Here is a 25,764-nt window from a genome sequence, read left to right as displayed (position 1 = left end):
GCCCAGACACCGGGGGCACACACAGCCCAGACACCGGGGGCACACACAGCCCAGACACCAGGGGCACACACAGCCCAGACAGCAGGGGCACACACAGCCCAGACAGCAGGGGCACACACAGCCCAGACAGCAGGGGCACACACAGCCCAGACCCCGGGGGCGCACACAGCCCAGACCCCGGAGGCACACACAGCCCAGACACCAGGGGCACACACAGCCCAGACCCCAGGGGCACACACAGCCCAGACAGCAGGGGCACACACAGCCCAGACCCCAGGGGCACACACAGCCCAGACCCCGGGGGCACATACAGCCCAGACGCCGGGGGCACACACAGCCCAGACCCAGGGGGCACACACAGCCCAGACCCCAGGGGCACATACAGCCCAGACCCCGGGGGCACACACAGCCCAGACAGCAGGGGCACACACAGCCCAGACAGCAGGGGCACACACAGCCCAGACCCCAGGGGCACACACAGCCCAGACCCAGGGGGCACACACAGCCCAGACCGCAGGGGCACACACAGCCCAGACCCCGGGGGCACACACAGCCCAGACAGCAGGGGCACACACAGCCCAGACCCCAGGGGCACACACAGCCCAGACCCCGGGGGCGCACACAGCCCAGACCCCGGGGGCGCACACAGCCCAGACCCCGGGGGCACACACAGCCCAGACACCGGGGGCGCACACAGCCCAGACACCGGGGGCACACACAGCCCAGACCCCGGGGGCGCACACAGCCCAGACCCCGGAGGCGCACACAGCCCAGACCCCAGGGGCACACACAGCCCAGACAGCAGGGGCACACACAGCCCAGACAGCAGGGGCACACACAGCCCAGACCCCAGGGGCACACACAGCCCAGACCCCGGGGGCACATACAGCCCAGACCCCGGGGGCACACACAGCCCAGACCCAGGGGGCACACACAGCCCAGACCCCGGGGGCACACACAGCCCAGACCCCGGGGGCACACACAGCCCAGACAGCAGGGGCACACACAGCCCAGACCCCAGGGGCACACACAGCCCAGACCCAGGGGGCACACACAGCCCAGACCCCAGGGGCACATACAGCCCAGACCCCGGGGGCACACACAGCCCAGACAGCAGGGGCACACACAGCCCAGACCCCAGGGGCACACACAGCCCAGACCCAGGGGGCACACACAGCCCAGACCCCGGGGGCACACACAGCCCAGACAGCAGGGGCACACACAGCCCAGACAGCAGGGGCACACACAGCCCAGACCCCGGGGGCACAAACAGCCCAGACAGCAGGGGCACACACAGCCCAGACCCTAGGGGCACACACAGCCCAGACAGCAGGGGCACACACAGCCCAGACCCAGGGGGCACACACAGCCCAGACAGCAGGGGCACACACAGCCCAGACCCTAGGGGCACATACAGCCCAGACAGCAGGGGCACACACAGCCCAGACCCAGGGGGCACAAACAGCCCAGACCCCAGGGGCACATACAGCCCAGACAGCAGGGGCACACACAGCCCAGACAGCAGGGGCACACACAGCCCAGACCCCAGGGGCACACACAGCCCAGACCCAGGGGGCACACACAGCCCAGACCCCAGGGGCACATACAGCCCAGACCCCGTGGGCACACACAGCCCAGACAGCAGGGGCACACACAGCCTAGACCCCAGGGGCACACACAGCCCAGACCCCAGGGTGGGTGGCACGGGTGCACTGGAGTCCTCCTCACTGATCTTCTGTCCTTGTCCACCAGATGGGGCTCTTTATCAGCTATGACAATGCCACCAAGCAGCTGGACACCGTGTATGACATCACGCCGGCCCTGGCCCAGGCGTTTCTGGAGAGAATCGGCTCTTCCAGCTTTGACATGAGGAATACCTCCACCATCCACAGGCAAGGGGCCGGGGCTCCGGGCCCTCAGAGCTGTTTCCCCAGAGGTGACCTAAGCACCAGCCTCCTGGACAGCAAAGCAGTCGGGTGGGGGAGGGAGGTGGCTAGTCCCTGAATAGTCCCTGTGCAGGCGAAGGGAAGTATTTCCCCGAAGATAACCCTTCTCAAGAGGTTCGGGGGGGGGGGGGAGGAAGGGGTGCTTTCTGAGCGTCTCCCGTGGGCCGGGCACTGTGTGCAGTGGTCACCCGGTGCTCCGTCCACTCCCGGGCAGTTCTGAGCGTCTCCCGTGGGCCGGGCACTGTGTGCAGTGGTCACCCGGTGCTCCGTCCACTCCCAGGCAGTTCTGAGCGTCTCCCGTGGGCCGGGCACTGTGTGCAGCGGTCACCCGGTGCTCCGTCCACTCCCGGGCAGTTCTGAGTGTCTCCCGTGGGCCGGGCACTGTGTGCAGTGGTCACCCGGTGCTCGGTCCACTCCCGGGCAGTTCTGAGCGTCTCCCGTGGGCCGGGCACTGTGTGCAGGGGTCACCCGGTGCTCGGTCCACTCCCGGGCAGTTCTGAGCGTCTCCCGTGGGCCGGGCACTGTGTGCAGTGGTCACCCGGTGCTCGGTCCACTCCCGGGCAGTTCTGAGCGTCTCCCGTGGGCCGGGCACTGTGTACAGAGGTCACCCGGTGCTCTGTCCACTCCCGGGCAGGTGTGTGATTCTCCGCAGCTTGGGTCGCGTCTTGGAAAGAGCTCGTGAGTCCCCTATCTGTGAACCCCGGTATCGACACTCTCAGGCGGGTCTCATCTAGACCCCAGATGGGACCAGCTTTATAATTCAGTGATTGTAACGTGAGCCTCCGTTTCCAGCGGGCGGGGGGCCAGGAGCTGTGAGCCCAGAAAGGGTTCACATGTCAAGGGGCTGGGGGCACGGGCTGGGGGGGGTGGGCTGTTCAGTCACCTTCTCTTCCTCTCCTAGGGCCTTCCTGTCACAGCGCTTCCTCTGACATCGCCCTGTTGCCTTAAATTCTGTCAAACGCACCCGTAGAGAATGTTCTCATATAAAACTGCCACCCCTCTCCCCGTCCCTAGTGAATTGTCACCCGTTAACATGGGTCCTGCTATGGGTATTTCTGTGGTTACAGGAAAAATAGCTTAGTGGTTAAAAACAGGACGTTGAGGCCCTGGCCAGTTGGCTCAGCAGTAGAGCATCAGCCCAGCATGTGGAAGTCCCATGTTTGATTCCCAGTCAGGGCACATGGGAGAAGTGCCCATCTGTTTCTCCACCCCCTTCCTCTCCCCATTCTTTCTCTCTCAATCTCTCTCTCTCTCTCTCTCTCTCTCTCTCTCTCTCTCTCTCTCTCTCTCTCTCTCTTCCCCTCCTGCAGCTATGGCTCGGTTGGAGCAAGTTGGCCCTGGGCGCTGAAGATGGCTCCATAGCCTCTGTCTCAGGTGCTAAGAAGAGCTTGGTTGCCGAGCCATGGATCAGTGGCCCCAGATGGGGCAGAACATCGTCCCCTAGTGGTCTTGCCGGGTGGATCCCAGTTGGGGCGCATGTGGGAGTCTTGTCTCTGCCTCCCCGCTTCTCACTTAAGAAAAAATAAATAAATTTAAAAATTATAAGAAACAATGGACGTGCAGCCAGACTTCCTGGGTTTGATCCTGGCTGCCACTTACCAGTTGCGTGATCTTGGTTCCTCTCTGTGCCTCCTTTTCCCCCGTCTGCGAATGGGAGGTGATTACCTGCCATACCTCCCTGAGGTCCTGACAAGGATTACACACGCACCTGACACATAGTTCAGTGCACGAGAAATAGTAGTTATTCTTAACATGGTCATTACCATTTAGTCCTTGCTCCCCCCCCCGCCCCGTCAGCTTTTTTTGGTTAGACACGATTTCAGATCCTTCCCCTGACCCGATCGCTCTCCTGCGGACATGTCTGGGCACGCCATGTGTTTCCGAGAGGGTGGAGCCAAGGCTGAGCGTGACCCACGCGGCGGTCCGGCCATGCCAAGCCTAGTAGTAGCTGTCACACTAATGCTAAGAGTATCCGTGAGTGAACGTGCGCTCAGGATCCGCCAGGTGGTACGTTAGTCACCTGGTACGCTCGTTCTCATCGAACGCACGGAGCTCCTCGCCCCCACGTCCATCGTGTTCATGACGCGCTCTGAAGGAGAGAGCAAAGCCCCCTTTATCAAAGGCTCAGGGAGGCTGGGCCGCCCTGGGCAGACTGTGCCAGTGTGAGTGGCAGCCTTGCAGGGAAGATGAGTGACTGGCTGCAGGTCTCGTAGAAGCTGGGTTTCAAGCTCCGGGTGGCTGGATGCTCTGCTCTGCGCCACACTGGGTATAGCGTTCCCAGTGTGCCAGGGTTCAAATCCTGCTTCTGCCCTTACACTGTTCTGTCTCTCCTCTTCTGCTTTCCTTTTTTTTTTTTTTTAATTCAGTGAGAGGAGGGGAGGCAGAGAGACAGACTCCTGCATATGCCTCCACCGGGATCCACCTGGCAAGCCCACTAGGGGGCGATGCTCTGCCCATCTGGGGCATTGCTCCGTTGCTCAGCAACTGAGCTCTTCCTAGCACCTGAGATGAAGCCATGGAGCCATCCTCAGCGCCTGGGGCCAACTTGCTCCAACCGAGCCGTGGTTGTGGGAGGGGGAGAGAGAGAGAGAGAAAGGGAGAGAGAGAAGCAAGAGGGGGAGCAGTGGAGAAGCAGATGGGTGGAGAAGCCAACTGGCCAGGGCCTCACTTTCCTTTTGAAGTCATCATCCTCTGCGGGTATGGGTTGTAAAGCATCCTGGACACGAGTCTGTGCCCCAGGGAATCCCTCTGTGGACAAACGCCAGGTGGAAGATGGGGATTTGCTGGGGCTCATGCAGCACCCTGGTCTCCCTGCCCCCTTCCTGCCCCAAGAGGACAGATGACGTGGTTGGATGGATGTAGATCGAAGTCCCAGCCCCACTGCCTGTCTTGAGCGAGTCAACCGCCCACGCCGCGGCGCCCTCTGCAAGCACCCCCGTCTTCCCTCTTGAGCTAGTCAGCCGCCCACCCCACGACGCCCCCTGCAAGCACCCCCGTCTTCCCTCTTGAGCGAGTCAGCCGCCCACGCCGCGGCGCCCTCTGCAAGCACCCCCATCTTCCTCTCCAGGTTGGGGCTGCTGGTCTGTTTCTACGACGACCTGGGGTCGCTGGATGCCACCCTGGCACAAGTCCTGCTGCACCAGATGATCAAGTGCGGCCGCCTGCGGGGCTTCCACGCCGGAATCCAGAAGGTGCGGATGGGACGCACGCCCTGGGGGTGGGGTGGGGTGGGCTTGGACTCAGCTTGACTAGCCGGAGAAATGGGGGAGAACGGTCCTGTGCAGCCTTTGAGAGGAACTCGTAAGGTTAATCGGGATCGAGGTCCAGCCATAGCAGGTGGTCTCTGAGACGCGTGAACTGAAAACGGGAAGGAGCAACACGGGGCAGCATGGGAGAAGTCTGAGCGGGTCAGGACTCCGTCAGAGCGTCCACCTCAAACTACAGGTGCGGCAGGCGGCCTGGGGTCTTATTTTTATTTTTCTGAAGCGAGAAGCCAGAAGGCAAAGAGACTCCTGCATGCACCCGATCGGGATCCACCCAGCAATGCTCTGCCCATCTGGGGCCCTTGCTCTGTTGCTCAGCAACCAAGCTATTTTAGCACCTGAGGCAGAGGCCATGGAGCCATCCTCAGTGCCCGGGGCCAACTTACTCCAACTGAGAGCCATGGCTGTGGCAGGGAAAGAGAGAGAGAGAGAGAGAGAGAGAGAGAGAGAGAGAGAAGGGGAAGGGGTGGAGAAGCAGATGGGCGCTTCTCCTATGTGCCCTGACCGGGAATCGAACCCGGGACATCCTCATGCTGGGCCAACGCTCCACCTACTGAGCCAACCGGCCAGGGCCTGCCCAGGATCTTAAATGCAGTCAGAGTCCATAGGTAGGTCTGGGCCGGGCCCGAGACCATTTCTGACAAGCTTCCGGCGGCACTGATGCTGCTGGCCTAAGAGGGCCCTGAGAAGCTGTGTTCTCGTCCACCGTCCACCCCTCTGTTGTAGGGAGGTAGAGCTGGGCTCCAGGGAAGGGGACCCCCTACCGCGGGAGAACCAGGCGCTGGACGGCACTTTCTTTCACTTGACTCTGCTGCCCCCCAGTGGCCACTTCCCTACTGCCCGGCACACCGGCACCCACCTCTAACACGAATACCTGTATTGAGTGTTCATTGCAAATGCAGGTGTCATTAGAGCACGAACCGCCCTTTTGTGCAAGAGGTAACGCGGAACCAACCGGCAGACACCCTTGGCCGTCGCTAGGCAGGAATAGTGTAATAAAGTAATTGTGAAGGTGCTCACCGAAGCGTGAGAACTCGGTAAGACATCGTTTTCAGTGAAAAAGACAGAAAAGGGCACTTCTGTTCATCTTACAATTATGTAAAAACTATGTACTATAGCTTATTTACAAAATAAATATTTATACAGGCATAACGGGTCTCAGAAGCCTAGCCACCCAATTACGAATCATATTTCTTTGTGTGAGGTAGGATTTTCTGGAGACTTACTTATTTTTTTTGTTTGTTACCACTGGGAATTACTTTTACACTGCTCACAAAAATGAGGGAATATTTCTTTTTTTTTTTTTTTTTTTTTGTATTTTTCTGAAGCTGGAAATGGGGAGAGACAGTCAGACAGACTCCCGCATGTGCCCAACCGGGATACACCCGGCACGCCCACCAGGGGCGACGCTCTGCCCCTCCGGGGCATCGCTCTGTTGCGACCAGAGCCACTCTAGCGCCTGGGGCAGAGGCCAAGGAGCCATCCCCAGCGCCCGGGCCGTCTTTGCTCCAATGGAGCCTCGCTGTGGGAGGGGAAGAGAGAGACAGAGAGGAAGGGGTGGGGATGGAGAAGCAAAGCAAATGGGTGCTTCTCCTATGTGCCCTGGCTGGGAATTGAACCCGGGTCCCCCACACGCCAGGCCGACGCTCTACCGCTGAGCCAACTGGCCAGGGCCGAGGGGATATTTCAAAATGAAGATGAAGCAATAAAAAAAAGCAGCATTTGATTTTTTTTTTTTTTTTTTATGAAACAAGAACATCAGAAAAGCAAATGACAAGTGAAAGAATGCGGTTGGATTATGCAAATGAGAAGCAAACCCCATGTTGATCTTGTTGGTGACAATGCACTCTACACAAGGCTGGACGGACTGGAGGGTCCGCCTGTTCCCTGATCCCCTCATCTTTGTGAGCGGTGTATATAGATTATATATTATCATCAGAAAACCCCTGGCTAGTTCATGAAAGGAAACAGCCATATATATAAATACAATGGTAGAGTTCAAGGTCACAAAAAGGAAAAACGTATTAGGAGACGGTGGAGGAGTTATGGGTGAGGCGGACAAAATTTCCTCCTGCCGTTTCTTTGGGGTTAACTTGGTAACGAGTGAATATTTACATAAGGCACCCCGTCCAGCTGCGGCACATGCAGGTCGGGGCCGGCGAAGGCAGCGTTCTCTGGGCGCAGGGCAGGAGTCCCTGATCCTTTGGTGAGGCTGGGTGGGGGGGGGCGGGGTGCTGTGGAGCTCTCCACCCCAGGGCATGGTCAGAGGGAACCACTGTCCTACCCGCGGTCGGCCCTCACTCTGGCCTGTCCCCCTGCCAGCTGAAAGCCGACCTCCTGGACATTGCCACGGAGAACCAGACCCTCAACGAGACCCTGGGCTCTTTGTCGGACGCGGTTGTGGGCTTGACACACGGTCAGCTGGAGTCTCTCTCCCCGGAGGCTGTGCATGGCGCCATCTCCACCCTCAACCAGGTGTCAGGCTGGGCCAAGAGCCAGGTCATCATCTTGTCTGCCAAATACTTGGCCCATGAGAAGGTCAGTGGGAGCTCCGAGCTCTTCTTTAACCCCCCGACACCCAGGGGCCAGGTATGGGCACCCGGCAGTGGGCATCCAATCAGTAAGAAGGTAGGGCCAAGACAGAGGACTGACCGCTGGGTTCAAAGGCTTGTTCTGCATTGACCGGCTGGTCTGTGCACTACCTTGGGCGATTGGCATGACTTCTCTTTGCCTCGGTTTCTCTAGTTGTAAGGCAAGGTGGGTGACAGTGGCATCTGGATTCTGCAGGCGGCACACAGGAAGAGGCCAGAGAGCACCATGGGACCAGGAGCATAAACTCAACGAGTAGGAGCTCGTGTTGAGCGGCTGGGCAAAGTGTGGGACTCAGCCCAGGGCTTTCTTTTTCTTGCTAGTTGTGGGGGCCGCTAACGCCGACACGCCCCTCCTCCTGGGGTCAGAGATAATGCAGTTTTACCTCAGTCTCGGGCTGTACGGGGGGCTGTCTCTGCAGAAGGCCCTGTTCGGAGGGAGTTAAGCACACAGGCCCTGAAGCCAGGTGCCCTCGGTTCAGTCCCAGCCCGGTCTCTTGTCTGTGACCCTGGCAACATAAGGCAACACATGTCTAGTTGATGCGCCTGCCGCTTCTGGGGTAGGAAATGGGCCTTTTTCTTGGGCGGGGGCTCCAGAGATCTGAGCCCTAAACATTTGGGCCCTGCTCCTCCTGGTTCACACTCATTGCCACTTCCCAGAAGCAAGCTGGCTCATGAGGACTGCATTGGGACCAGTTCCAATAGGACAACAACAAACATTTATTTTATTTTATTTTTGACAGAGAGAGAGTCAGGGAAAGGGACAGATAGGGACAGACAGGAAGGGAGAGAGATGAGAAGCATCAATTCTTCGTTGCGTCTCCTTAGTTGTTCAGTGATTGCTTTCTCATATGTGCCTTGACTGGGGGGCTACAGCAGAGCGAGTGACCCCTTGCTCGAGCCAGCAACTTTGGGCTTCAAGCCCACGAGCGACCTTTGGGCTCAGGCCAGCGACTATGGGGTCACTTCTGTGATCCCACGCTCAAGCCAGTGAACCCCATGCTCAAACTGGTGAGCCCGTACTCAAGCCGGTGACCTCAGGGTTTCGAACCTGGGTCCTCCGCGTCCCAGTCCAACGCTCTGTCCACTGTGCCACCACCTGGTCAGACTACAACAAACATTTATTAAATGCTTACTGGGTACCAGGTTCTGGTCTAAGTGAGTCAATCATTTACTCTTTCCAACAACACTGTGAGGTCAATCAGTAGTGTTATGACTTTGACTTTCCAGAGCATTGGTGTGAGGCACAGAGCATATCAGGGCATTGCCAAGGCCACCTACAAGGGACACAGTTGGGATTGAACCCAGGACACCCGGCCTCAGAGCCTGCTTGCTTCACTCCCATGCTAGCTACTTCCATCATGATGCCATGACCATCGCCCAACCCATTCTCACTTTCTGACTCGAGGCCAAGGCTAGCCCGTCACCCTGTCCCTTCGAGCCTTGTGGTGATATTAGTTTGAAGGCTGGGCAGCCCTTCCCTGTTTTGGTTGGGACCTGGCCGTGTCTCTGTGGATTTGATATCCTGGAGACTGTCTTGCTCCCTCCCAGCCTTGAACGAAGTGGCTTGTCTCTTCTTACAAGGTGACTTTCACTAAGAAGCCAAGAGCGTTAAAGGTCTTTGTTGGGGGCAGGAAGAGACCATCCATTCTCTCGAGCATAACGAAAGGAAACCATTCAGCTGTTCTTTCTGTGGAACCGAGGCGTGTCCTTGTCCCCGTGGAAAACCACCTAGCACTGTCACTCCCAAGGGGGAGGGGGGACGTGCATGACTTCCGGTAGGGTGGCCCGCTGCAGTCCCATTTGTCATAAAACCTCAGACTCGTATCCGGAAACATCTCTTCATTTCAGCTCAGAATTCCTACATGGAGGTCAGTGAGCTAGGGCTCTGCTATGTCAGATGCCTGTCAGGGGACCTGGTGAGACCTGAGGGTGACCTCGGGGATTGTAAGAGGTGTCAGGACTGGGTGAGCGGAGAGCCCCAGGACCTACCTCAGAGGCAACTGCTGGTCAGTTCTTGCCCCTTGTTGTGGATCTGTATTGCCTGATGATCAGATTAAAAGCAAAGACTCAAATCTGGACCTCTTTTTTATTTTTATTTTTTATATTTTTCTGAAGTGAGAAGCAGGGAGGCAGAGACAGACTCCTGCATACACCCGACCGGGATCCACCCGGCATGCCCACCAGAGGGTGATGCTCTGCCCATCTGGGGCATTGCTCTGCTGCAACTGGAGCCATTCTAGTGTCTGAGGCAGAGGCCACAGAGCCATCCCCAGCGCCCAGGCCAACTTTGCTCCAGTGGAGCCTTGGCTGCGGGAGGGGAAGAGAGAGACAGAGAGGAAGGAGAGGGGGAGGGGTGGAGAAGCAGATGGGTGCTTCTCCTGTGTGCCCTGGCCGGGAATCGAACCCGGGACTTCCACACATAGGGCCGATGCTCTACCACTGAGCCAACTGGCCTGGGCCCTGAACCAACCAGCCAGGGCCAAATCTGGACTTTTTATAGGAATTACACACACACACACACACACACACACACACACACGTCAGCTGGGGTGCAGGACCACTGCCCTGGCTATTTGAACTGTGGCCTCAGATGGCAGAGTGCACCCCCAGGGAAGCCGTCACCGCTGGTGTTGTGTTGTGACATTTAACCCGCTTTCCTGCTAGAAGGAAAGAAGGGAAGAAGGGAAGAAGGGAGGTCTGGGAGGGCGGCACGCATCTGGCTCGTGGTGGTGCCCCGGTGCCCACCCTGCCACCCAGCATGCCATGGGGTCTGGTCAAGGCCTGCGAGGAGGAGGAGGCCACAGCAGAGCCTCACCCACCCCGTGTGGCCGGTCCCCGCCCAGGTGCTGTCCTTCCACAACGTCAGCCAGATGGGCGTGCTGCTGGCCGGGGTCAGCACCCAGGCCTTCTACGGCATGGACCCCAGGGACCTGGTGCAGCTGCTGCGAAGCCCCGTCTCCTCACACGTGTCCCACCTGTCGCCCGCCCAGCAGCACGGTGTCCTCAGCAAGGTGAGGGGGGTGGCCGGCCCTCTGCCCTGGGACTCGCGGAGCCTGTGGTTGGGGCGTCTTGTGAGTGGGCGGGGACTTCGGGATGTCACCTTAGGCTGGGGTCGACTCCACCTTTGGCGAAGACTTGTTCTGAGCCTTCAGATGCCCGCCACCCCTTCTTTCCCGAAAGAGACCCCTCAGGTGATTTTATATACATTTATTTCTTCCAGACGCCAGGGCTCTCCCCAGAGAGTCCAATCTGGAAGACTTTTCATAAATCAGGTTTCTTGATATACTAATATTTATTTATTTATTTATTTTTGTATTTTTCTGAAGTTGGAATCGGGGAGGCAGACAGACTCCCGCATGCGCCCGACCGGGATCCACCTGGCATACCCACCAGGGGGTGATGCTCTGCCCATCTGGGGTGTTGCTGTGTTGCAACCAGAGCCATTCTAGCGCCTGAGCCAGAGGCCAAGGAGCCATCCCCAGCGCCCGGGCCATCTTTGCTCCAATGGAGCCTTGGCTGCGGGAGGGGAAGAGAGAGACAGAGAGGAAGGAGAGGGGGAGGGGTGGAGAAGCAGATGGGTGCCTCTCCTGTGTGCCCTGGCCGGGAATCGAACCTGGGACCTCCACACACTGGGCCAATGCTCTGCCACTGAGCCCACTGGCCAGGGCCAATATAATAATATTTTTAAAGTGTATTTCTCCAGTCGAAAACTCTGAAGTTCCTGCAGTGCTTCTGAAAGCTCCCTCAATGGTTCTAAGTCAGGCCGTGCCTCTTCCTCACGTGGCAGTGGGTCTCCAGAACAGAGGGTCCTAGTCTCTCAGTCTTGCCTTTTCCACCTGAAAAATCAGTTAAAAAAACCAAGAAAAAAAAGGAGGTTTTGGCCCCAAACGTCGACACCTGCAGACCGCAGAAACCCAGATGGTGAAAAGAGAGAGCGTGGATTTTGAAACAAGACGGACTTGGGCTTGAACCTCTCTTACCATCCAGTTACTCCCTCAGCCTCAGTTTTCTCTGCTGTGAAATGGGGCTGACGGCAGTTCCCACCTCACTGGTTTGCTGACCCGATTGGACAGGTTTTGCTGGTCCGGGAAGCCCTTGACCCCAGCGCCTGGCCCTCGCCCAAGGCTGGGTGCCCCCTCGACCACGGCGGCCAGTGTGTTCCGTCTCGCTCGGCAGGTGAAGGAAGCGGGAGAAGCCGCTGCAGGTGTCGTGGACGTACAAGGGGCTCTGTTTAAGGAAGTGTCTCTCTTCGATTTACGGCGGGAAGCCAGGTTCAACTCCACCGTCCTGAAGGAGAAGGAGCTGCGTAGGGCTCAGGTACGATCCCTGATCCCTGAGGGTTCGGACCGGGCGCTGGAGCCAAGGTGTGTCGGAGGGGAGTCCTCACACGGGGCAGGAACTCCCTCGCCGCTGGGCTGGGGGAGGCCCCACAAGGCCACTCCAGGGGACACCATCTACCCGGACAGAGCCTCAGACCCCACAGGTTAAGTACAGGCTCCGTCCTACCGGACTGTCCCCACGACCAATACTAGTGGAGAGTCCGGGGTGTCGCCTGGGCTCCTGACTGACAGGTTATAGATCGGGGGGAGGGTCTGGCGACCCCCCTCCCTGGGTTTGGTGGGTTTTCCTAGAGTGGCTCACAGCAACTTGGAGCAGCGCTTGGCTCACCAGATCCTGGGTTTGTCGTGAAAGGATGTAACTCAGGAGCATCCGGGTGGAAGAGACGCACAGACGAGGCCTGGGGAGAGGGCTCGGGGCTCCCACGTCCCCCCAAGTGCCACCGTTTCCCACATCGCCTGTGGTCACCAGCGGAGGCTGTCGGAACCCTGCCCTTTGGGTTTTTAGGGAAGCTTTATTACATAGGCATGCTTGATGAACTCACTGGCCATGGGCGATGGGTGGAACTTCCAGCCTCCCCTCCCCACCCCTCCCCTCTCCTCCTCTCCCTCCCCTCCCCTCTCCTCCTCTCCCTCCCCTCCCCTCTCCTCCTCTCCCTCCCCTCCCCTCTCCTCCTCTCCCTCCCCTCTCCTCCTCTCCCTCCCCTCCCCTCTCCTCCTCTCCCTCCCCTCTCCTCCTCTCCCTCCCCTCCCCTCCCTCCCCTCTCCTCCCCTCCCCTCCCCCTCCCCTCCTGTCCCCTTCCTTCCCCTCCCCTCCCCTCTCCCCTCCCCTCCCCTTCCCTCCCCTCTCTTCCCTTCCCTCTCCTCCCCTCCCCTCTCCTCCCCTCCCCCTCCCCTCCTGTCCCCTTCCTTCCCCTCCCCTCCCCTCTCCCCTCCCCTCCCCCTCCCCTCCCCTCCCCTCCCTTCCTGTCCCCACCCCTCCCCTCCCCACCCTTCCCCTCTCCTCCTATCCTTTCCCTCCCCTCCCTCTCCCCTCTCCCCCCTCCCCTCCCCTCCCCTCTCTTCCCTCTCCCCTCCCTCCCCTCCCTGGCAGTCCAGGGTTGGGCCTGGAAACAGGGGAGACAGAGGGTTCTCAGCTGGGCAGTGGCTTCATGAAGCAGAGGACGCAAACCTCCAGTCCGCTGCCCTGCAGGGGGGGCCATCTCCTCTGTCCCTCACCTCCTGGAGCACCGGGAACAGCCTGGGTGTGAGCAGGCGCCTGGCCCCGCAGGCTCTCTGCCACCGGTTCAAATCCCAGCTTCGTCACTCAGCGGGCGTGCGGCCCTGGGCTCGTCACAGTGCCTGGCAGGCCTCTGTCTCCCTGTCTGTAAAACGGGGCTCCCCAGTGCTGGGCACGGCAGGTGCGCCCCACGGTGAGCGAGGGCCCCGTCCACACTGACCACCCCTCTCTCCCCTCAGGCCTTGTTCCTGTATGACCTTCTGTCGAAGACCACCAGAAGGCCCAAGGAGCTCCTGAGGTAGCGGATCCCCACGCCAGACCCCGGGGTGGGGGCTGGCGGGCTCTGTGGAGCCCCGTTTCCCAGGGGAGCGTGGGACTGGCCCTTGCTGTGGCCTGGGTCAGACCAGCTCCCACCCACCTTCTCTCTCTCCGTCTTTCCTGTCTTACCTCCCCCCCTTCTTCTCCTGGCCCCCCCGTCTCCTTCCCCAGTGCCGGGCAGCTGATCCAAGGGGTGACGTGCTCCCACATTGAGGCCCTGAGCCCCGACTCCTTCCTCGCCCACGTCCGGTACTTTGAGAACAACCTCTCTCTGCTCTCCCCGCATCAGGTATTCCGGCTTCCCGCCTTCCCCCTGCGCTGCTGACCCGGCGTTACCCCGGGGTGATTCCGGTGAAGCGGTGACATGGGCCAGAGACCTAGCTGGCTTCTCTGGTCCCCTCCCACCCCCCTGCCCTGCCCAAGGCTCCAAGGCCCCTGTCCTCACAGCCAGCGCCTCCACACAGTGCTTAGTCCCTGCTCTGATTGGGACCTTTGAATACCATTGGGAGGGACACGGTGTTGCGTGTCCATTGTGACGTTCCCCTGAGACTGAAGGCCACGCCTTTCTTCATCCTCCCTCCCCTCATCCTTTCGAGAGGCTCGCCGGGAGCGGAACTCGGCTCTCAGAGTGTTTTTCTTTTTCGCGTAAAACTTCTTTTCCAAATGGTTGCGGACACTCCTGAACGCTTCGGGGAGACCAGAGGGCAGGAAGGCTTGAGTCGTTCCCCGGCTCAAAGGGTTGGGTTTTGCCAGGCGACCCAGCACCCCGCTGGGCAACCCCATGCGCGCAGTCAGTGAGAGGGTGCGTGCGTCAGAATCCAGGAGAGATCTCACATCACATGCTCTTCCCGAAAAGACAGAAAAGGAAGGACACGAGGAAACTGTCGGAGGCGTTGGACCTGTCTATGCCCTGGATGAGGTCGTGTATCCTGGGTGTTTGCAGACTCATCAAGTCGCGCAGGTCAAATACGCTGTAGTTCTTTGCAGATCAGTGATAGCTCAATAAAAGTGTTAAAAAAGATACAGACCATAGAGTCCCCCTTGCAGACTTTCTGTTAGAGCAGGGGTCCCCAAACTTTTTACACAGGGGGCCAGTTCACTGTCCCTCAGACCGTTGGAGGGCTGGACTATAAAAAAAAAACTATGGACAAATCCCTATGCACACTGCACATATCTTATTTTAAAGTAAAAAAACAAAACGGGAACAAATACAATATTTAAAATAAAGAACAAGTAAATTTAAATCAACAAACTGACCAGTATTTCAATGGGAACTAGGCTCCTCTCACTGACCACCAATGAAAGAGGTGCCCCTTCCAGAAGTGCGGCGGGGGCCGGATAAATGGCCTCAGGGGGCTGCATGTGGCCCGCGGGCCATAGTTTGGGGACCCCTGCGTTACAGGGTCTGGGCTGAGGCCCCGTGATGGACATCGCTGACTGCCTTCCCGGTGAGAACCGTTGAGCTAGGCTATGAAACACCTCACCCAGGTGGGGAGGAAGGCCAAGAACTGCCCCAATGGCTGTGGGAAGACCTCCACCTTCAAACAGGAATAGTTGTCCCCAAGAAAGCCCCTTATCCTGGGCTCTCCCCAGTCCTGAGAGAACCGTCAAAGACTAGTTCATTAGAAAATTTGAATTTTCTTCTTTATCTTTTTGCTGAAAACACGTAATTATTATAGGTATAATAGAAAGAAAGGCACATTTCCTCTAGGACAGTGGTTTTCAACAGGGGACCCTTGGGCCATAGCTGGAGACACTGGTGGTCGCTACGCTGGGGGCAGGGGATGCTGGAAGCCAGGGTTGCCGCTTAGCAGGCCAGGGTGCGGGTGGCAGCCCCACAGCGAAGGGCGGTCCCACCCCACGTGTCCCCAGTGCCGAGGCTGAGAGTACCTGCTCCAGGGGTCACTCAGAGAAAAGCTGGCTCTTGACTTGAGAGGTTTTTGGTATAGTATATAAAACATAGTGACATGAACCTTAGAAAGCGGAATGAGCACCTACGGCAGGGGTCCCCAAACTACGGCCCGCGGGCTGCATGCGGCCCCCTGAGGCCATTTATCCGGCCCCCACCACACTTCCAGAAGGGGCACCTCTTTCATTGGTGGTCAGTGAGAGGAGCACATTGACCATCTCATTAGCCAAAAGCAGGCCCATAGTTCCCATGGAAATACTGGTCAGTTTGTTGATTTAAATTTACTTGTTCTTTATTTTAAATATTGTATTTGTTCCCGTTTTGTTTTTTTACTTTAAAATAAGATATGTGCAGTGTGCATAGGGATTTGTCCATAGTTTTTTTTTTATAGTCCAGCCCTCCAACGGTCTGAGGGACAGTGAACTGGCCCCCTGTGTAAAAAGTTTGGGGACCCCTGACCTACGGTATACACGGTTAAGTTTATAGATGACCCGTCTGCACATACACATAGATTAAAGTAGAGCATGGCCACTGGGCCATGTCTATATGTATATAAAGATCTTCCATTCGGAAACTGTAGCTGTGTAGTATTCTGCTGTACGGAGACACCGTCACTGACCCCACCGGTCCCTACGGAGGGACGTGACGGTGACCGCTCACTCGGCCGCAGTGATAAACCAGCTCTGGTGAGCATTCTCGGACCCGGGTTCCTTGTGCTCCTCCTGCTGTTGCCTCGGCTGCTCTTCCGTACGGTGGGCAGAATCGTGGCACCCGCTCCCGCACGGGGTGTTCTGTTCAGCGAGGAAGCATTCGCAAAGGGCTTGGGAACAGGGCCCGGCCCCCAGAAAGCACCCTCTGGTTCGCCCTTATCATCATCTGACGAAACGCCTGGCGCTCTTTTAATCCTTCTTCAGATGAATTGTTTGGCTTGGAAGTACTGGGAGGTGTCCAGGTCCCGCATGCAGCCCTTCCTCCTGACGGCCCTCCCGTAAGTGTGCTCCCCTCCCTTCTGGTTCACTCCTACAATACAATACAATACAGTACAATACAGTACAATACAATACAGTACAGTACAATACAATACAATACAATACAGTACAATACAATACAATACAGTACAATACAATACAGTACAATACAATACAATACAATACAGTACAATGGAGAGGATTCACCCCAGCCACAGGGATTCTCCCCCTCCCTTCTGGTTCACTCCTACAATACAATACAATACAATACAATACAGTACAGTACAGTACAATACAATACAATACAGTATAGTACAATACAATACAATACAATACAGTACAGTACAGTACAATACAATACAATACAATACAGTACAGTACAGTACAATACAATACAATACAGTACAATACAATACAATGGAGAGGATTCGCCCCAGCCACAGGGATTCTCCCCCTCCCTTCTAGTTTACCCCTACAATACAATACAGTACAATACAATACAATACAGTACAATACAATACAGTACAATACAGTACAGTACAATACAATACAATACAGTACAATACAATGGAGAGGACACGCCCCAGCCACAGGGATTCTCCCCCCTCCTTTCTGGTTTACCCCTACAATACAATACAATACAATACAATACAATACAATACAGTACAGTACAATACAATACAATACAATACAGTACAATACAATACAATACAATACAGTACAGTACAATACAATACAATACAGTACAATAGAATACAATACAATACAATACAGTACAGTACAATACAATACAATACAATACAATACAGTACAATACAATGGAGAGGATTTGCCTCAGCCACAGGGATTCTCCCCCTCCCTTCTAGTTTACCCCTACAATACAATACAATACAGTACAATAAAATACAATACAATACAGTACAATACAATACAATAGAGAGGACACGCCCCAGCCACAGGGATTCTCCCCCTCCCTTCTAGTTTACCCCTACAATACAATACAATACAGTACAATACAATACAATACAGTACAATAAAATGGAGAGAACACGCCCCAGCCACAGGGATTCTCCCCCCTCTCTTCTGGTTTACCCCTACAATACAATACAATACAATACAATACAGTACAATACAATACAGTACAGTACAGTACAATACAATACAATACAATACAATAGAGAGGACACGCCCCAGCCACAGGGATTCTCCCCCTCCCTTCTAGTTTACCCCTACAATACAATACAATACAATACAATACAGTACAATACAATACATTACAATACAGTACAGTACAATACAATACAATACAGTACAATACAATGGAGAGGACATGCCCCAGCCACAGGGATTCTCCCCCTCCCTTCTAGTTTACCCCTACAATACAATACAATACAATACAGTACAGTACAGTACAATACAATACAATACAGTACAGTACAATACAATACAATACAATATAGTACAATACAATGGAGAGGACACGCCCCAGCCACAGGGATTCTCCCCCCTCCCTTCTGGTTTACCCCTACAATACAATACAATACAATACAATACAATACAATGCAATACAATACAATACAGTACAATACAATACAATACAGTACAGTACAATACAATACAATACAGTACAGTACAATACAATACAATACAGTACAGTACAATACAATACAATGGAGAGGACTCGCCCCAGCCACAGGGATTCTCCCCCTCCCTTCTAGTTTACCCCCACAATACAATACAATACAATACAATACAGTACAGTACAATACAATACAGTACAGTACAATACAATACAATACAATACAGTACGGTACAATACAATACAGTACAATAGAATACAATACAGTACAATAGAATACAATACAATACAATACAATACAGTACAATACAATACAATACAGTACAATACAATACAATACAATACAGTACAGTACAATACAATACAATACAGTACAATACAATACAATACAATGGAGAGGACTCGCCCCAGCCACAGGGATTCTCCCCCTCCCTTCTGGTTTACCCCTACAATACAATACAGTACAATACAGTACAGTACAATACAGTACAATACAATACAATACAATACAATACAGTACAATACAGTACAATACAATACAATACAATACAGTATAATACAATACAATACAATACAATACAATACAGTACAATACAATACAATACAATGGAGAGGACTCGCCCCAGCCACAGGGATTCTCCCCCTCCCTTCTGGTTCACTCCTACAATACAATACAATACAATATAATACAATACAATACAATACAATACAATACAGTACAATACAATACAGTACAGTACAATACAATACAATACAGTACAATACAATACAGTACAATACAATACAATACAGTACAATACAGTACAATACAATACAGTACAATGGAGAGGACTCGCCCCAGCCACAGGGATTCTCCCCCTCCCTTCTGGTTTACCCATACAATACAATACAATACAATACAATACAATACAATACAATACAGTACAGTACAATACAATACAGTACAGTACAATACAATACAATACAATACAGTACAATACAATACAGTACAATACAGTACAGTACAATACAGTACAATACAATACAATACAGTACAATACAATACAATACAGTACAATACAATACAATACAGTACAGTACAATACAATACGTTACAATACAATACAATACAGTACAATACAATACAGTACCATACAATACAGTACAATACAATACAATACAATACAGTACAATACAATACAATACAGTACAATACAATACAGTACAGTACAATACAATGCAATGAAGAGGACTCGCCCCAGCCACAGGGATTCTCCCCCTCCCTTCTGGTTTACCCCTACAATACAATACAATACAATACAGTACAATACAATACAATACAGTACAATACAATACAATACAATAGAGTACAGTACAATACAATACAATACAATACAATACAATACAGTACAGTACAATGGAGAGGACTCGCCCCAGCCACAGGGATTCTCCCCCTCCCTTCTGGTTTACCCCTACAATACAATACAATACAATACAGTACAATACAATACAGTACCATACAATACAGTACAATACAATACAATACAATACAGTACAATACAATACAATACAGTACAATACAATACAGTACAGTACAATACAATGCAATGGAGAGGACTCGCCCCAGCCACAGGGATTCTCCCCCTCCCTTCTGGTTTACCCCTACAATACAATACAATACAATACAGTACAATACAATACAATACAGTACAATACAATACAATACAGTACAGTACAGTACAATACAATACAATACAATACAATACAATACAGTACAATGGAGAGGATTCGCCCCAGCCACAGGGATTCTCCCCCCCGGGGGGGGGGTTCAGCCACAGGGATTCTCCCCTCCCCCCAGGGGTTTCAGCCACAGGGATTCTCCCCCACCCTGGGGTTTCAGGGTTTCCGTGGGGGCCAGAGGCAGAGTGGAGAGTACCTTTGACAGCGAAGCCCTTGAGAACCAGGATTTAGATTCTGAGCCTCACATAGATATTTCAGAACCCCTGGCTTTTCTTGTTATTTTAAAAACCAAAGCCAAAGCCACCCAGGCCACCGAAGCAAGCCCTGCCCGGGCTGGCCTCACAGCCGTGCCAAGCTCCCAGGGGATTCAGGGTTGATGCGAACCGTGAGGATGTTTCCTGGTATGTGTGGGTGCTCAGGCCTCGGGGTGGTGGTGGTGTGTGCAGCAGCCCTGCGTTAAACATATGGCCTGGACACTGTTTCCTCTTTTCCTTCTCTTGCTGTTATTGTCTTCATTCATTCAAAATATATTTATTGAGTGCTTATTATGTACTAGTTCTTAGAGATAACTTAAATTTTCCCCTTAGAAGAGATTATCATCTTATGGGGGGGAGGGGGATAGACAGTCAGGAAGCCAGTTACAATATCAAGCTGCTATTTGGTTGAGCGTGACAAAAATCTTAACTCAAACTGGCTTAGGCAATAGAAGGCAATTTTGGGGGTTTAGGTAACTGGAAAGTCCAGGGGTGGATTTCAGGCACGGCTCGATCTAGGGGCTGAAACGATATCTCCCTGACAGATTTTCCCTGTAGGCTTCTCGGTCAGGCAGATTCCTTAGCATGCCGGGGTGCAGGTGGCAGCCCCACAGCGAAGGGTGGTCCCACCCCATGTGTCCCCAGTGCCGAGGCTGAGAGTACCCGCTCCAGGGGTCACTCAGAGAAAAGCTGGCTCTTGACTTGAGAGGTTTGATAATACTCTTGATAACTCTCTGGTGGCCCCTGGGTTCCATCTTCCTAGTTTTATATTCAAGGAAAAGAACGACTTTCTCTTCCCCTTCTCCTCCATACGACTGGGGTCTGACTCTCTTTGGCCTACATTGGACCGATTGGCTCTCCTCCACCCAATCCCTGGGATGGGGAGGGTGGGTATCTTGCACTGGGGCCGAGTGTGAAATGGGCTCCCCACTAAAGGCACAAGGACTTTCAATTTTCCTTTCCTCCTCCACTCTCCTCAACCTGTCACTCATCAACAGGTGGATGGGGATGCCCTCCCGTGGTCAGTACCGCCGGGGGCGTCAGAGAGGAGCGTGATGGGCGGGAGGCCTGCCGCCTGCCCAGAGGCACCACCCCACCCCTGGGAGAAGGGACATCTGAAGGACACCCCTGTGATCAGCTCTTGGGCGCGCAGACCCTGCTTGCGGACTGGACCAGCCATCCCGAGCGGTCACTGTCTTTCTCCCGTTGCCTCCCCGTCTCTCTCCAGGGCTCGCTACCTGGCGTCTGTCCCCGTGTCCCGATGTGTGCCCGTGCTGATGAGCCTGGGGAAGGTTCACTTGGACTCCTTGGTTCTAGATTCCCACAAAAAGAGTTTGGTCCTCAGGAAAGTGCAGCAGTGTCTGGTAAGGAAACTGTGTGTGTGTGTGTGTGTGTGTGTGTGTGTGTGTGTGTGACACGTTCACTGACCTCCCTTTCCCTCCGGTTATGTGGAACCGTCCCAGGGAGCTCTCAGGTGGTCTGGCTGGGACCTCAAACCTGCTGTGGGTCTCAGGGCTGACTCGGAAGCCACCAGGTGGGACAGTCTTGGCCACTGGTGCTGGTGACTGCCATTCTCCGGGGAATGATGCGGAGACTGCTCCGGGGCACTGGACAGAGCTCAGGACACAGAGTCTGGGTTCTGGGCAGGCCTCTGCCAACGGTTGGTTCTGGGGCCGCGGGAAAGTCACTTCCTCTCCCCGAGCCTCAGTCCCTTATCTGCAGGATGGGTGCAAGAGCACTTTCCTGACAGTGTTATTGAGGGCACGAGAGAGGCGAGGTCTTGTTTGGCACCCAGGCCCAAACGGACGGCTGCCCCGCTGTGAGCCCTGGCCTCACCACCAGAGGGCAGCTTCTTCCTCTTTAAACAGGGATGTAGTATTTACCTCGTAGAGCCACTTTATTAAATTTTTTTTTTCCGAGACAGAGAGAGAGTCAGAGAGAGGGATAGATAGGGACAGACAGGAAATGGAGAGAGATGAGAAGCATCAATCATTAGTTTTTTGTTGTGACACCTTAGTTGTTCATTGATTGATTTCTTATATGTGCCTTGACCACGGGCCTTCAGCAGGCCAAGTAACCCCTTGCTTGAGCCAGCGACCCTGGGTCCAAGCTGGTGAGCTTCATTCAAACCAGATGAGCCCGCACTCAAGCTGGCAACCTTGGGGTCCCGAACCCGGGTCCTCTGCGTCCTAGTCCAATGCTCTATCCACTGCGTCACCGCCTGGTCAGGCCTCGTAGAGCCACTTTAATGAATGATGGATCTAGGCCTGTAAACGTTAGTGCCTAGCACATAGTAAGCACTCAATAAAGACTAGCTCTTGTTGTCACATTGAGAAGGAGGTTTGAGTCCCTCCCTGCCTTGCCAGTGGGTTCAGCAGTGGAGAGTTGGCCCGGCGTGTGGAAGTCCTGGGTTTGATTCCCGGCCAGGGCACACAGGAGAAGCGACCATCTGCTTCTTCACCCCTCCCCCTCCCTCTTCTCTCTCTTTCTTCGCCTCCCACAGCTATGGCTCAAATGAGCAAATTGGCCCCAGGCACTGAGGACGGCTCCATGGCCTCACCTCAGGCGCTAAAATAGCTCTCAGTTGCCAAACAACGGAGCAGCAGCCCCAGATGGGCAGAGCATCACCCCCTAGTGGGCTTGCCAGGTGGATCCCTGTTGGGGCACATGCGGGAGTCTCTTTCTCTGCCTCCTTGACTCTCACATGATTAAAAAAAGAGAGAGAGAAGAGGTTTGAAGACTTTCAAAGACCATACAAACTTTGATATGCTTATTATTATTATTTATGTACTTGTATCATAAGGGAAGTTGAACTCTGGGGTCTCCTCAGAGCAAAACACGACGACAGCCCTCGTGTACCTAGATCCCCGCATGCACGGAGTCTCTGTCCACACTCGCTCCCCGTGGGGTCTCCCCGGAGTCAACTCAGGTCTTCCTGGGGTGAAATCAGGCCCTGTGCTATCTTTGCTAGTCAGAGGCAGGGCAGCTTATGACATTCCATCCCAGAATTTTTGGGAGGTTTGGGGGTGGGGAAGTGATTTTAAGGGGTCACGACCTTGAGCCCCACGTGTCTGTTTCAGGACCACTCCCTTGCTGACGAGTACGCTGTGGACGTCGTGGGGAAGCTGCTCTGCCACCTGCCGGCGGCCCTCCTCCTCCATGGAGTGTCCGCAGGGGCCTGGGCCACCGCCCTGCACGGCCTCCGAGACTGCCCGGGCCTCAGCCCTGAGCAGAAGGCCGCGGTGAGGCTCAGGGTCCTGGAGCAGCACGGGTGAGGAGGGGCGGGGCCCAGCTCCAGGGGCGGGGCGGGTGGGGGCGGGCTCAGCTATGGGGGCGGGGCCCAGCTCCAGGGGCGGGGTGGAGGTGAGGGTGGGGGCGGGGCTCAGCTCCAGGGGCGGGGCTCAGCTATGGGGGCGGGGCCCAGCTCCAGGGGCGGGGCGGGGTGGAGGTGAGGGTAGGGGCGGGGCTCAGCTCCAGGGGCGGGGTCAGGGGTGTGGGTGTGGGTGGGGGTGTGGGTGGGGTGGGGACGGGGCTCATCTTTGGGGGCAAAGGTGAGGATGTTAGGGCTCAGTTGGGGGGGCGAGGGTAGGGTGGAGTGGGGGCAGGGCTCAGCTGGGGGGGTGCTCTGTGGGGGTGGGAGCGAGGCTCAGCTCTGGGTGTGGGTGGGGGCGGTAGCGGGGCTCAGTTATGGGGGAGGAGGCGGAGGTGTTGGGACTCAGCTACGGGGGCGAGGGTGGGCGGGTCTCAGTTCCGGGGGGGGGGGAGGGGTCAGCCTGGGGGGGGTTGTGGGTATGGGTGGGGGCCGGGGCGGGGCTCAGCTCCGGGGGCAGGATTGGGGGCTGTGCTGGCAGAGGGAGGGGCGCACAGACCAGAGCGAGTCTCTAACTTGGGGTGAGGTTAGCCGCTTACGTTCGTGCTGGAAATGCCACCCCCGGCTTCCCTGTGAAGCGAGGACACAGTCGCCGGCCCTCGGGCCCCGCCTGGTCATCCCCACGCCCCTGGGCAGGTGGAAAGGGAAGGAGTTTCGGGAAATGCAGCGCTTGGCAAATGCAGGAGGTGGTCGAGTGGTTGCTGCTCTGAGTAACAGTAACGACGGCGGGGGTGAGGGACACGGTTGGGGCACCGTCGGCTCTGGGTCAGGAGAGCGCCCCCTGGGGGCGGGGGGAGCGGCGCTGCTCTTCTCCAGGCGGAATTTTCTGAACTTGGGTCGGACCGCTGAGTGGGGCCTGGCCGTCCATCAGCCTTTAGACAACAAAGGTTTTTGGTGAAATCACTGTGTCCCAGACACTCTGCTACGACGTCGAGTTTAAGAGCACTGAGTTGGGAGTCAGAACTCCTTTTGGGGTCCTCTCCTGTCTGTGTTTGTGACCTGGGAAAAATTACTTAGCTTTTTTTTTTGCACTTTATTTTCACATTTGTAGGCGCGGGGGAGGGGTGGTGGTGGTGGTGATCGTCCCCATAGGATTGTGGTGACAGTTAACTGAGTGAACGCATGCAGAGGACTTACCTTACAACAGTGCCTGGCACGGAGGACCGGGGTGTGTGGCAACTGTTGTGCCAGTGGTCATTGAGATAGGTGTGCTTCCTTCCGGTCCTCGCAGAGCGGATGGTCTGGTGGGTCCTATTTTTAGTCAAAGAGAGGAGGGAGGTGCTTTCTGGCCAGGGATAGTTTGCCTCGGTCCTAAGGCAGGGGTCACCATTGCTAACTGGGCTGGTGTCCCTTCACTGGAGACGTTTGGGGTCCCTATAAGAGCAGCAGTAGCTTCTGTATCAGTGCTGTACACCTCCTGCTTGGTTCAAGGGGAAAGTTCGGCTTGTTGTAAGAGAGAAGGCTCTTTTGGTAATGTAACGAAATGGGCAAACCATCAATCACTGTCCTGTGGAGGAAGGAGAGGAAGGAAATGCTGTGACGTAAATGACAGAAATGTATCAATTAAATTCAAGCCACAAAATGAGAATTGAGTGAGTTTGGAAATTGAATGTGATGGACCCCCCCCTCCCCCCAGGTGGATCCCAGGCATGGTTGGATCCAGGAGCTCAAATGAGGTCAAGGATGCTTGCTCTGCTCCCTCAGCTCTGTGTCCTGGGGTGTGACTTTTATTATCTCCAGTGGTGATAGAAATGGCTTTCAATATTTTTATTTTTATTTTTATTTTTTTTACTGCTTGAGATACCAGAAGAAAGCGAGAAGGCTTGACCAGTAGTTCTTTCGAAATTCCTGGGGATGATTCTGATTGGCCAGCTTGCATCTCACACACCTTGTCTTGGCCAGGGAAGGGGGATTTTGTGATTGACAGTCTCCCCGCATAGGAAGACAGACTCTTATAGCTGGGAGGGGAGGCAGGGGCAACAGCACGGTGTTTCAATCTACTGCTTCTTCTCTCTTCTCCTCTCAGGCGCCCCCAGAACTGGACAGCTGAGACAACGAGGGACTTGGCGCCCTTCCTGGTGCTTTTCTCGGGAGAGGAGTTAAGCTCTGTGGCCACAAAGGTACCTCTGTGTTCTCTGGTAGCAAGCTGAAGGAGCTTGAAGGGAGAGAAAAGGGAGTGCATTCTATTCCACTGACTTTGCTGCTGCCAAATTTGTTTTTTTCTGGAACCTTCCTCCCTGTTCCAAAGGGGCTCCGGTGTTTCCAGCTCCGGCCCAGGTCGCCCAAGGTTC

At 55.0% G+C, this 25,764-nt stretch overlaps 1 protein-coding gene and 1 non-coding gene across 2 annotated transcripts in view; one reads left to right on the top strand and one right to left on the bottom strand.

Moving 5' to 3' along the window:
* OTOA (otoancorin) overlaps positions 1-25,764 on the top strand; it is a 77,871-nt gene that overhangs the window by 22,773 nt on the left and 29,334 nt on the right. Inside the window, exons 10-20 of the mRNA XM_066276847.1 lie at positions 1,753-1,892; positions 5,014-5,137; positions 7,532-7,747; positions 10,644-10,811; positions 11,977-12,117; positions 13,596-13,654; positions 13,846-13,963; positions 16,498-16,571; positions 21,332-21,467; positions 23,184-23,374; positions 25,500-25,593. Coding sequence (XP_066132944.1) covers positions 1,753-1,892; positions 5,014-5,137; positions 7,532-7,747; positions 10,644-10,811; positions 11,977-12,117; positions 13,596-13,654; positions 13,846-13,963; positions 16,498-16,571; positions 21,332-21,467; positions 23,184-23,374; positions 25,500-25,593 — 1,461 coding nt within the window. The remainder of the gene's footprint in view (positions 1-1,752; positions 1,893-5,013; positions 5,138-7,531; positions 7,748-10,643; positions 10,812-11,976; positions 12,118-13,595; positions 13,655-13,845; positions 13,964-16,497; positions 16,572-21,331; positions 21,468-23,183; positions 23,375-25,499; positions 25,594-25,764) is intronic.
* Positions 10,184-10,259, bottom strand: TRNAI-UAU (transfer RNA isoleucine (anticodon UAU)). Its single transcript has one exon. It is a non-coding gene; the product is annotated as a tRNA-Ile (tRNA).

Source organism: Saccopteryx bilineata, chromosome 4, assembly GCF_036850765.1.
Source record: "Saccopteryx bilineata isolate mSacBil1 chromosome 4, mSacBil1_pri_phased_curated, whole genome shotgun sequence".
NCBI classification, from domain to species: domain Eukaryota; kingdom Metazoa; phylum Chordata; class Mammalia; order Chiroptera; family Emballonuridae; genus Saccopteryx; species Saccopteryx bilineata.
Note: the sequence above shows the minus strand (reverse complement) of the source record. Positions and strands in the feature narration are given on the sequence as shown.